Below are 13423 nucleotides of genomic sequence, written 5' to 3'. Positions count from 1 at the left end.
GAATTAAAATTATTAATGAAAGCAGACTGTGCTACTATCTTCAATACATAAAGCACATATAAGTTGAAAATACATAAATTCAAAATTACAATATTTTCCCTTTTCCTACTGAAAGGAGCAATGTAGGAATTCTAAACTTGAATCTCCTCCCCCATCCCTCCGGGCTTGAGCCCAGGCTTTCCCCATGATGAGCAAACGCCCGCCGCTCAGTCACACCCCGGCAACCACACCACCCTCAATATTACACAGCAAAGCTGCAAGGCTTAGGTTTATTATATTAAAGCGGAATCATGCTCATTCAGAAGTTTTCTGATGTTTTTTCCCAAAAATCATAACATTAAATGCAGAACAATGCATGTACCCATTCTGCAGCTGACGGCTCCCAGGTGGTTTCTGGGTTTTATGTTACTGCAACAGTGCTAGAGTCACCATACCTGTATCCAGGTAACTTATGGTCTGGAGTATTTGAGAAATAGATTTGTTCTCTATGATTCTGATGGAAGGGTATGTCTGCTTTTTTTTTTGTTTTGTTTTTTGTTTTTTGTTTTTTTGAGACAGGGTTTCTCTGTGTAGCCCTGGCTGTCCTGGAACTCACTCTGTAGACCAGGCTGGCCTCAAACTTAGAAATTTGCTTACCTCTGACTCCCAGAGTACTGGGATTACAGGTGTGTGTCACCACTGCCCGGAAGGGTGTGCCTGCTTTTAATTTTAACGTATAGTGCTGGACTGGTTTGCAGAGAGAGGATGTGACCATGTTCTAAGGTAATATTGGATAACACACCTGAGAGCTACTTTCTTCATCAAGCTGGGAAACCTTGGTAGGCACAAAGCCAAAGGAAGACGCCATGTGAGGAGACGTGTTTGATGCAGAAGCTAGGGGCCTACGGATAGTCTGTTCTCAAGACTTTAGCATACTAAAAAGTTTATACAAATAAATACAAATATCCCACAAAGAAAAACAAGAGGATGTGACTAGATAAATCATATGGAAAAGCTGAAAGTAGATAATAGAAACATTAACAATACTAAGCTCACTAGTTATTTTCCTTTTTTTTTTTTTTAAAGATTTATTTATTGTTATATGTAAGTACATTGTAGCTGTCTTCAGACACACCAGAAGAGGTGTCAGATCTCATCACGGATGGTTGTGAGCCACCATGTGGTTGCTGGGAATTGAACTCAGGACATTTGGAAGAGGAATCAGTGCTCTTAACCACTGAGCTATCTCTCCAGCCCAGTTATTTTCTTAATACAATTAAAATTAAAACTTTTATTTTTTTGGTCCATGAAATCTGTAAAATTTAATGTTTAGGGCAAACTCCTTAGCAAAGTACCAAAAGTCTGAAAAAAACAAAAAAACTCTGTCTCCAGTGTCAGAATGGGATGTCCCATCTCCTAAAACTAAAGTAAGAGATGGTTCCAGGCTTCCATGCTAGGAATTAAACCTAAACTCTGGGGGATAGGACGTCTGTCTCCAGAAACTAATTCTATGGAAAGAATCAGGGTTTCTGGAAGACACATGAATAAATGAATAAATGAATGAATGATCCATAATATATATGCAAATGAAAATAAAAAATTAACCTAGTTGTTCCCAAATAGAATGATAGACTAAATTATAATTCACCCACATGACAGAAAACTATGTAGCCATTAAAAACAAACAAAACCAAAAAACCCTTGTCTTTTTTAAAATATTTATATTTTCTATATTCTTTTACATTCCAAATGATTTCCCTTTTCCCAGATACCCCCCCTGCATATGTCCCATAAACCTTCTTCTCTCCACCCATTCTCCAATCACCTCCCTCCTAAAACCCTTGTCTTGAGAAACAGACTATGTTTATAAAACAATGTTTATAAAAATAAGATGCATGTCATAAATATCTATGTAAAATATGATGTTCATTTTTAAATTATAGACAAAAAATCTCTATACTTCTGTATCTCCCAAAGTTTGTCAAAGAAATATTAAACATAATTTAAAATACATTATTCTACAGTTTAAAATAACTTTAGGTTTCAGTAAGGATTTTCTCTTTTTCACTATACATTACAGCAACTAAGAAATAATTTGCATATTGAATATATAATGAAATTCTTTGCCATTGATGAAACTATCAATGTGTCACTGGAAAAACCTAACACTTACCAGCACATGCTGTTACATAAATACATACTTTAGTAATTTTACTTCTGAAATTAAGGGGAAAAGACAGAAAAACAAATTTTTTTTTAAAAATTGCTTAAAAATAAGTAAAAGTGATCTCTTATGTTAATTTTATTAGCCCCCCCCAAAAGATAAAATATTCAAGCTAAAACTTACCTCAAATGTGTGGTCTAGCCTGTACACTGACACTGAATTGACTGCGCTGACTATCTCCAAAACGCCATTGAAATTATTCAAATCTTGAAACACTTGAAGAATTTCTACTATTCTGCTGAGCACTGCCACCCGTTCTTCAAAATTTTCTGCTTCCACAATGCATCTAACAACAACAAAATATTCATGGCTTAGGACAGTTTCTTTTCCTCACTTAAAAAACAAGAAACCTCTTTATAAAGCCAGAGTTTTAGCTTAAATATGACTTAACATTATGACTACTAAGGAACATAAGACAGAGTAAATAAAAACTTACTTTTCAAACCATAGAGTGAGATTTGTTGTATGGCGAATCATTTTTAATAAATTTGGAGAATTTATTTCTTTATCTTCTTTGGTCCAGACACTCCCCACAAGTTCAGAAGGCTGGACTTTCCTGTAAAACAACAACCATCAATACAACTCACCCTACAAAGTTAGTATAGAATTAATTATCTAAGAAGTTCTAAAGGTAAACTGAGAAATATACGAACAAGTTAATTAACAGAGAAACAGACCCAAACAGCCTGGAAAATATGTTTCATTACTCAGGGGAAAATCAAACAAAGCTAGACTAAAATCCCCTTTTACACCTGTCACCTAAAGGAGTCTGGTGATTACACCAAAAGGTAAGTAGAAAGCCGGAAGTCTCCACGGCTATGATGATGTAAAGATGGATCCGCCAAACACCTGACAAACAATTTGGTATCTCACAGCCCTGAAGACACAGAGGAACTGACACTTCAGCATCTATGAATACAATGAGGACACACTGACACAGTCCTAGGAATGCATTTCCCAGAATGCTCAGGGAAACACTGTCTGCAAAAGTAAAAACCCCAAACAGCTAGAAGCTCCCCATCAGGAAATTAGAGAAACTATAGCATATCACAATGGAATATTACATGGTAGCTAAAATAAATTAGTTAAACTGGACATCAACTTGAACAAGTATCAAAAACAATATAAAATTTAAAAACCTGGTGAAGAGTGATATCATAAATACATGTGGCTCTTAGCTGTGTAAGCTAATGACCTGTATTTCTTACGGCTATGTACACAGATGCCTAATCATAAAGACAGAGGAAGGATAAACATCAAGGCCTGGGTCATGGTAATTTCCTGGGAAGAATGAAGAACAGTATAATTAAGGAGAATTATAAGAATTTCAATCTTATCTGTAATTTTTTATTACCTATGAACAGTCATTATTATCTATACTTTTGGAATGCGTGAAATAACTAATAAAAACCAGAGAAGATTAAATCATTAGTGAGTCAGGACTGCATAATTTAAAAACTGTCCAATGCACTGCCATCAATATCCTATAGTTTTCAATATTTAAAAAATTCTTTTGGGGGCTGAAGAGATGGTTCAATGGTTAAGAGCACTGACTGCTCTTCCATAGTTCATAAGTTCAATTCCCACCAACCACATGGTGGCTCAGAACCATCTGTAATGGGATCTGATGTCCTCTTCTGATGTGTCTGAAGACAGTTACAGTGTATTCACATACAATAAATAAACAAACAAACAAACAAACAAACAAATAAATATTCTAAAAAATTCTTTTACAGTGCATTCACATACAATAAATAAATAAATAAATAAATAAATAAATAAATAAATAAATAAATAAATCTTTTTAAAAAATTCTTTTTGGTCAGGAGACCTGAAGACAAATGGCTACTTGCTAACCATTTTTGGAGCACATTTATTGGTTTCTTCGGCGGGGACCACTGTAGTCCGGGCGGGTCCTGATTCTCTCTGTTATGAGAATATAGCTTTGAACTCTTGCTTCAAACAAAATATAGCTTTGAACTATAGCCTTCCAAGTGCTGGGACTGCAGGCATGTGCCACTATGCCTGACTTTTTTAGAATACATTTTCTTACTTAACTATTATTTCACTAGAAATTTGCATACTATCAATGTCTGCATTACTTTTCTTCTATCAAACAAATCATAGAACAAAGAAATGCATTTCTATGCCACAAAGCTTGTTTACATGGAACTACATACTTAAAAAAATACCCACGTTATTTTTTAAAAATGGCTACCACGTTCATTCATGAGAGAAAACTCTATTCAATACAAAATGCTTTGTTGCCTCAGGTAACAAGTTCCTTCATGCCTACCTGTCACAAATCATAATTTATGCCCATTTTAAAGACTACCTTCCATATTAAGTAACTCAAGATTACTTAAAATATTGCATGACCTTCTTAATGAGCTGTTTATAAATACTCATTGACATGTTAAAGGCTAAATTCTGAATAGCCCTGCCAGTGCCAACCACAGACACGCTTCTAATGAAGACAGTTCATATCTGGTTTTTCCTACAGTCTCTGTAGCAGTAAAGTTTACACAGCCTTGCTTTTTCCTGGGCAATCTTTTTTTTTTTTTTTTAAGCTGCTGGACTGGAGAGATGGGTCAGCAGTTAAAAGTCCTAGCTATTTTTCCAGAGGACTTATGTTGAATTCCTAGCATCCATATGGCAGCTCATATCTTTAACTCTGACCCCAGAGGATCCATACCCCAGGGACCAGGCGTGCACTGTGACACAGTCACAGAGCCAAACTACTCAGTACAAACAATAAATACATTTAAAAAATCTCCCGGTGAGGATAACTTCTCCAGGAAGTTATTTTTTGTCCTTTTTGCTTATTTTATTTTTTCAGACAAGGCCTCATGTACCTCAGGTTGGCCCTAAACCTTGCTATGTGTAGCTGAAGCTGGCCTTGAGCTCTTGATCCTCCTGCCTTCTACCTCACGACTGCTGGGACGACAGGGTTATTGCACCACATCTAGCTAGGATACAAAAGAAGGCTGTGGATTCAGGAAGGTTTTGATGGCTTCCTGGTAAGGGCTTACTTTTCAACAGAGAGCAGTTACCTACACGGTATACAGTAGTCACTGGAGCCTGGGTTGTAAGTGAAAGAGAAAAAGACTTATCTCACTTAATACTCTATTCATTTATCTGCCAAGAATCTCTCAATCTCTCATCCAGACTAACCGACTGTACTAATCTCAGACTAAAGTAATCTAGGAAGCAGGGAAGTAGATATATATATATATACACACACACATGAACATATACACACATACACAATTATTGGGAGAGAGAGAGAGAGAGAAAGAGAGAGAGACACGTGTGGAGGTCAGAGGACAACTTGGAGAGTCAGTTCTCTCCTTTCACTGTGTTGGCTCAGAGCTATTCTTAAACACTGATGAATAATTAGCAAAGGATTCAGAGTGCTTGAAATAAAGAAGAAATGAACACAGCCCACCGGTAGAGCTCGGACTCCAGAAGCGTAAGCTGCCGTGCGATCTCTATTGGATGCAGTGTCATGAGGTCAAAGGTCTCAAGCTGCCCCGCTCTACTTAAGTGCCATTCAACGGGTGGAGGTGAGCTCTCGAAGGTGATGTTGTGGCTTACTCCGTTTGCCTGGGCTTGCTTCTTCCTCTTGATAATCTTAGCAATGGATTCTACCCATTTCTTCATGGCTTTCCCTAGGGGGAAACGAACAGAAAGCCTTTTACTTGACAAACATAGCTGTAATGGCAAGATTAACCACCACTTGGCTTCCACAACTGCAAGACATTATCATTTCATTAATATTTAAGCAGATGATTTTAAAACCTCCAAAGCAATCACAATACCACTGTTACATATAAAAACTGATCCCTAACATCTTTTTTTCAGACAGCGTCTGACTATAGAGTCCAAAAACTAGTTTTAAACTCTAAATCCTTGGGCCTATATTCCCTAAATGCTGGTATTACAGGCCCGCGTCACCACATCTAGCCTAGTATCTTTTGTCTTAATATCTTCTTATGTTTTGTCTTAAGACATAATACTAATGTCTTCACATATTTTACTAGTATTTTAAAGTTTAACTTTCAAATGTTTCATATAGTGCACTTTTTTTTTTTTTTTTATTTTCTTTTTTTTTTTTTTTTTTGTCTTTTTTTTTTATTTGATATAATTTATTTACATTTCAAATGATTTCCCCTTTTCTAGCCCCCCCCCCACTCCCCGAAAGTCCCGTAAGCCCCCTTCTCTTCCCCTGTCCTCCCTCCCACCCCTTCCCAGTTCCCCGTTCTGGTTTTGCCAAATACTGTTTCACTGAGTCTTTCCAGAACCAGGGACCACTCCTGCTTTCTTCTTGTATCTCATTTGATGTGTGGATTATGTTTTGGGTATTCCAGTTTTCTAGGTTAATAACCACTTATTAGTGAGTGCATACCATGATTCACCTTTTGAGTCTGGGTTACCTCACTTAGTATGATGTTCTCTAGCTCCATCCATTTGCCTAAGAATTTCATGAATTCATTGTTTCTAATGGCTGAATAGTACTCCATTGTGTAGATATACCACATTTTTTGTATCCACTCTTCTGTTGAGGGATACCTGGGTTCTTTCCAGCATCTGGCAATTATAAATAGGGCTGCTATGAACATAGTAGAGCATGTATCCTTATTACATGGTGGGGAATCCTCTGGGTATATGCCCAGGAGTGGTATAGCAGGATCTTCTGGAAGTGAGGTGCCCAGTTTTCTAAGGAACCGCCAGACTGCTTTCCAGAGTGGTTGTACCAATTTGCAACCCCACCAGCAGTGGAGGAGTGTTCCTCTTTCTCCGCACCCTCTCCAACACCTGCTGTCTCCTGAATTTTTAATCTTAGCCATTCTGACTGGTGTAAGATGAAATCTTAGGGTTGTTTTGATTTGCATTTCCCTAATGACTAATGAAGTGGAGCATTTTTTAAGATGCTTCTCCGCCATCCGAAGTTCTTCAGGTGAGAATTCTTTGTTTAACTCTGTACCCCATTTTTTAATAGGGTTGTTCGGTTTTCTGGAGTCTAACTTCTTGAGTTCTTTATATATATTGGATATTAGCCCTCTATCTGATGTAGGATTGGTGAAGATCTTTTCCCAATTTGTTGGTTGCCGATCTGTCCTCTTGACGGTGTCCTTTGCCTTACAGAAACTCTGTAACCTTATGAGGTCCCATTTGTCAATTCTTGCTCTTAGAGCATACGCCATTGGTGTTCTGTTCAGAAACTTTCTCCCTGTACCGATGTCCTCAAGGGTCTTCCCCAGTTTCTTTTCTATTAGCTTCAGAGTGTCTGGCTTTATGTGGAGGTCCTTGATCCATTTGGATTTGAGCTTAGTACAAGGAGACAAGGATGGATCAATTCGCATTCTTCTGCATGCTGACCTCCAGTTGAACCAGCACCATTTGTTGAAAAGGCTATCTTTTTTCCATTGGATGTTTTCAGCCTCTTTGTCGAGGATCAAGTGGCCATAGGTGTGTGGGTTCATTTCTGGATCTTCAATCCTGTTCCATTGATCCTCCTGCCTGTCACTGTACCAATACCATGCAGTTTTTAACACTATTGCTCTGTAGTATTGCTTGAGGTCAGGGATACTGATTCCCCCAGATTTTCTTTTGTTGCTGAGAATAGTTTTAGCTATCCTGGGTTTTTTGTTGTTCCAGATGAATTTGATAATTGCTCTTTCTAACTCTGTGAAGAATTGAGTTGGGATTTTGATGGGTATTGCATTGAATCTGTATAGTGCTTTAGGCAAAATGGCCATTTTAACTATATTGATTCTACCGATCCATGAGCATGGGAGGTTTTCCCATTTTTTGAGGTCTTCTTCCATTTCCTTCTTCAGAGTCTTGAAGTTCTTGCCATACAGATCTTTCGCATGTTTGGTAAGAGTCACCCCAAGATACTTTATACTGTTTGTGGCTATTGTGAAGGGGGTCATTTCCCTAATTTCTTTCTCAGCCTGCTTATCCTTTGAGTATAGGAAGGCCACTGATTTGCTTGAGTTGATTTTGTAACCTGCCACTTTGCTGAAGTTGTTTATCAGCTGTAGGAGCTCTCTAGTGGAGTTCTTTGGGTCACTTAGGTAGACGATCATGTCGTCTGCAAATAATGATAGTTTGACTTCCTCCTTTCCAATTTGTATCCCTTTGACCTCCTTATGTTGTCGAATTGCCCGAGCTAGTACCTCAAGTACAATATTGAAAAGATAAGGAGAAAGGGGGCAGCCTTGTCTGGTCCCTGATTTCAGTGGGATTGCTTCAAGTTTCTCTCCGTTTAGTTTGATGCTGGCTACCGGTTTGCTGTATATTGCTTTTACTATGTTTAGGTATGGGCCTTGAATTCCTGTTCTCTCCAAGACTTTAAGCATGAAAGGATGCTGAATTTTGTCAAATGCTTTTTCAGCATCCAATGAAATGACCATATGATTTTGTTCTTTGAGTTTGTTTATGTAGTGGATTGTATTGATGGATTTCCGTATATTGAACCAACCCTGCATTCCCGGGATAAAGCCTACTTGATCATGGTGGATGATCGTTTTGATGTGTTCTTGGATTCGGTTGGCAAGAATTTTGTTGAGTATTTTTGCATCGATGTTCATAAGGGAAATTGGTCTGAAGTTCTCTTTCTTTGTTGGATCTTTGTGTGGCTTTGGTATCAGCGTAATTGTGGCTTCGTAGAAGGAATTGGGTAGTGTTCCTTCTGTTTCTATTTTGTGGAATAGTTTGAAGAGTATTGGTGTTAACTCTTCTTTGAAGGTCTGGTAGAATTCTGCACTGAAACCATCTGGTCCTGTGCTTTTTTTGGTTGGAAGACTTTCTATGACTCCTTCTATTTCTTTAGGCTTTATGGGACTGTTTAGATGGTCTAGTTGGTCCTGATTTAATTTTGGTATTTGGTATCTGTCAAGGAAATTGTCCATTTCCTCCAGATTCTCCAGTTGTGTTGAGTACAGGCTCTTGTAGTAGGATCTGATGATTTTTTGGATTTCCTCAGTTTCCGTTGTTATGTCTCCCTTTTCATTTCTAAGTTTGTTAATTTGGATACTTTCTCTGTGCCCTTTGGTCAGTCTGGCTAAGGGTTTATCTATCTTGTTGATTTTCTCAAAGAACCAGCTCCTAGTTTTGTTGATTTTTTGTATGGTTCTCTTTGTTTCTACTTGATTGATTTCGGCCCTGAGTTTGATGATTTCCTGCCTTCTACTCCTCCTGGGTGAAATAGCTTCTTTTTGTTCTAGGGCTTTCAGGTGTGTCATTAAGTTGGTAATGTATGCTCTCTCCATTTTCTTTTTGGAGGCACTCAGGGCTATGAGTTTTCCTCTTAGCACTGCTTTCATTGTGTCCCATAGATTTGGGTATGTTGTGTTTTCATTTTCATTGTGTTCTAAAAAGTCTTTAATTTCTTTCTTTATTTCTTCCTTGACCAAGGTGTCATTGAGTAGAGTATTGTTCAATCTCCACGTGTTTGTGGGTTTTCTGTTGTTTCTGTTGCTATTGAAGACCACTTTTATTCCATAGTGATCAAATAGGAGGCATGGGATTAGTTCTATCTTTTTATATTTGTTGAGGTCTGTCTTGTGACCAATTATATGGTCGATTTTGGAGAAGGTACCATGAGGTGCTGAAAAAAAGGTATATTCTTTTGTTTTAGGATAGAATGTTCTATATATATCAGTTAAATCTAATTGGTCCAAAGCTTCAATTAGTTTCATTGTGTCCTTGTTTAGTTTCTGTTTTCCTGATCGGTCCATTGAGGAAAGTGCAGTGTTGAAGTCACCAACAATTATTGTGTTAGGTGCAATGTGTGCTTTGAGTTTTAATAAAGTTTCTTTTATGAAAGAGGGTGCCCTTGCATTTGGAGCATAGATGTTCAGGATTGAGAGTTCTTCTTGTTGTATTTTTCCTTTGACCAGCAAGAAGTGTCCCTCAGAGTCTCTTTTGATGATAGTGCACTTTTTTTAAAAGGACACAGGGGCTGGAGATACAACTCATTGGTTAAAAGTACCAGCTGATATCCCACAGGGCCCAGGTTCAATAGCAAGCACCTGCAGCAGTCTGTACCTCCAGTTCGAGGACCCAATGCCCTCTTCTTGCTTCGATGGTACACAGACATACATGTAAGCTAAATAGCCAAATACATAAATTAAGTGTAAAATGAACACACCCATGACGTCATTTGCTTTAATATGCAATCTCCCCCTTTATCACTCAAAATATTTGCAGTTCATTTGTTCAAGAAACTGAATTACTTACCCTGTTATGTTGATTCTGTGGATTTTCCCCAAGTTTGCATTTTATTTTGCAATTTCTTAACTATGGCATTATTTGTTATATATCTATTATCTAGATTTTTTTCAAAATCAGAGATACAGACATGTAGTCTAATTCTAATACAGAATGTCTCTTTATCTTTCTTTTTTGTGATATTTACTATTTCTCCCATCCAAGTACTAACCAGGCCTGACCCTGGATATTTACTAATTCTAAGCCCCTAGATCATTTAAAAAAATTTAGTACACACACACACACACACACACACACACACACACACACGAGTGTGCATACACACATGCATGCAGAAGTCTACCCTTGGAGACCAGAAGAGGATGTGTGATTCCCCCCAGAGCCAGTTACAGGCAGTTATAAGCCATATAACATAGTTACTGGGAACAGCACCACGGCCTTTGCAATAGCAATAAGCACTTTTAACCACTGACCCACGGCCTTTGCAATAGCAATAAGCACTTTTAACCACTGACCCATATCTCTGGCTCCTAGATCTATCATTTTATTATCACTGGGGAATGGGAATATGTTATTAGTTCTTCAGTTATTAGGTTATTTCTATTAAAAAATTAACTTTCCCTCATGAAATATTAGGTTACTCTGAGATATAATTTGTACAAAAGAGAATGTAGGACATTGACACACATGCTCTAAATAAATAAATTAATGTATGTATTTTAAAGCTTTAGATCATGCACAACTTATTGTTTTCATTAACAATTTTGATAGAATTCATTCCTAGCACACAGAAGTAGAGGAAGAACAAGAGTTCAAAATCATCTTTGACTACATTAATGAGTTCAAATCCAACCTGGGGTACATGAGACTCTTTCTCAAAAATATAAAGCAAGGCTCTGGAGAGACGGCTCAGCTAAGCGCTGCAGAGGACCCGAGCTCGGCTCCCACGCTGGCACGGTGGGGATTCACTCTTTAGCATGTTCAGATCTAGGGATGCAGTGCAGTCTTCTGACTACCATGGGCACCGGAATAAGTGTGGCACACAGATAAACATGCAGGCAAATCACTCATATACATACAATTTAAAAGATAATAAATGATAAAAATAAAATACAAACTTAATGCTGTGATTTAGTATTATGAACAATTTTGAGACACACATGAACAATAAAAATTCTGTTTGACAACTTGAAGTTAGGACAAAGCAATCACATCCTATATTTTGAACAAAATTTCCCTTAAAGAACAAGTAAGCTCTTTGCTCCTTGGTTGCTATGAAGCAAACAGCTTTGTTCCATTACACCGTGCTCTGTCTTGGTATTCTTTCAAATCACAAGCCCTGAGAAATGGAGCCAGCCAAGCACAGATTGGAAACTTTGAAACTGTGAGCCAGAACATTTATTTTCTGCTTTTATAACAAGAAGAGCAAACAAGAAGTAGGGGAAAGCTGGCTTGCTACATTATTTTCAGGCAGTGTCTTACACTGTTGGTTAACACACATGTACTTTATTAAAAGCACACATTTTGATAACATCTGTGTATTCAGTCATCAAGTCCTGGAATTTCCCTTCAATGTTGTGATTCTGAACCTTCAAGTAGGAAACTCTTACCATTCCATTGCAAAATATATTTTTCCTGGGATACTTTTCCACAAGTAAATACATTTTTCCAATGTATTTACTTGTCCAAATTTAAAGAATTTGGGTCCAAAATTAAAGAATAAGAGGAATAAGGGACTAAGAGGCAAAATTAGTCATATTTTTATTTATCTAAAGGAGGACAATCTTGAGGTGACAAAAATGTTAGTATTTTTTCAGATTTTTATGAGTATGAGTGTTTGTGTGTTTGTGTGTGTGTGTGTGTGTGTGTATGTGTGTATGTGTTCACAGAAGCCAGACGAGGGATGGGACTCGGTCTTCTAGAACAGCACCACGCCAGCCCCTAAACCTCTTAAAAAGAAAAAATGAATAAATAAAAAGAAGCTTTGGGCTTCTTTAAAAGAGGCATTCTCCAGCACTTCAGAGGGAGCTGAGAGGGCTGGTCAGTGGTTGTCTCTCCTCATACAGCAGCTGTGCCCTCCATCTCCAGTTGATGGAGGCCGAGAACAGAGGGAAGGCAGGGGAAAGCGACTGCAGGCATGCTAAAGACTAAAGACGCATGGCACTGTTTGGAACAGACAGCAAATACCTTAAGTATTATTTCAGTTTTGTAAACATGACAACTAGATTGTTTTTAACTAAAAGTCACAGAATTTCTAAAGTAAACTCATATACAACATAAGAATCAATCAAGCCTTTAAATAATATACCTCTTACACTTGAAATGAAGGATTCTAGTCTTTCAAGCAATTCCAAGTCTCTTTCAAAGTCATAAAAATGATGCTCGACCCAGTGGCGAAAGACATTCAAGACCCTGATAAAATGGAAGGAGACATTTATTGAAAGCTACACTCACCACTACACAGAGGTAAAAAATGTTACAATTGTTTTACAGACTGTGTACTAAATTAAATAGTGCAAGGTATAAAATCTCATTCTGTGCTGTATTACTCACTTATCTTAAGAAAAGGAACATTTACTCATGTAAAAGAATCATACTTCATAGTATAAAATATTTTTTTAATTTCTTACACAGAAAAGGCATTATATATGTGTTCAAAAGTCAACCAACATCATGTGTCTTCCTCAATCACATCACTACCGCCACCGCCACCACCATCATCATCATCATCGACACGGGCTCCCAATGGACCTGGATCTCACCAGCTGAGCTCAGCAGGCCAGCCACAATGCTCCCAGGATCCTCATCTCTACTTCTCCAGTGCTGGGATAACAGGCTCACGCTACATTACCATACTTCTATTTCTACAGGGTGCTGAGAATTGAACCAGGGCCTCATGCTTGCAATGGCAAGCACTTTCTGGACTTATCCCTCCCCCAGACCCCTGAAATAATTTTTAAGATATAAATTTTGATGCAT

At 37.7% G+C, this 13423-nt stretch overlaps 1 protein-coding gene across 3 annotated transcripts in view; it reads right to left on the bottom strand.

Annotated features, from left to right (window-relative positions):
- Sos2 (SOS Ras/Rho guanine nucleotide exchange factor 2) overlaps positions 1 to 13423 on the bottom strand; it is a 97648-nt gene that overhangs the window by 15283 nt on the left and 68942 nt on the right. For all 3 annotated transcript variants that reach the window (XM_052185740.1, XM_052185742.1, XM_052185741.1), the window contains exons 13-16: positions 12753 to 12856; positions 5652 to 5874; positions 2640 to 2759; positions 2327 to 2489 (exon numbers count right to left, since the gene is read on the bottom strand). In XM_052185740.1, coding sequence (XP_052041700.1) covers positions 2327 to 2489; positions 2640 to 2759; positions 5652 to 5874; positions 12753 to 12856 — 610 coding nt within the window. The remainder of the gene's footprint in view (positions 1 to 2326; positions 2490 to 2639; positions 2760 to 5651; positions 5875 to 12752; positions 12857 to 13423) is intronic.

This window comes from Apodemus sylvaticus, chromosome 6 (assembly GCF_947179515.1).
Source record: "Apodemus sylvaticus chromosome 6, mApoSyl1.1, whole genome shotgun sequence".
In the NCBI taxonomy this organism is placed as follows: Eukaryota; Metazoa; Chordata; class Mammalia; order Rodentia; family Muridae; genus Apodemus; species Apodemus sylvaticus.
This window is presented reverse-complemented; position numbering and strand designations above follow the sequence as displayed.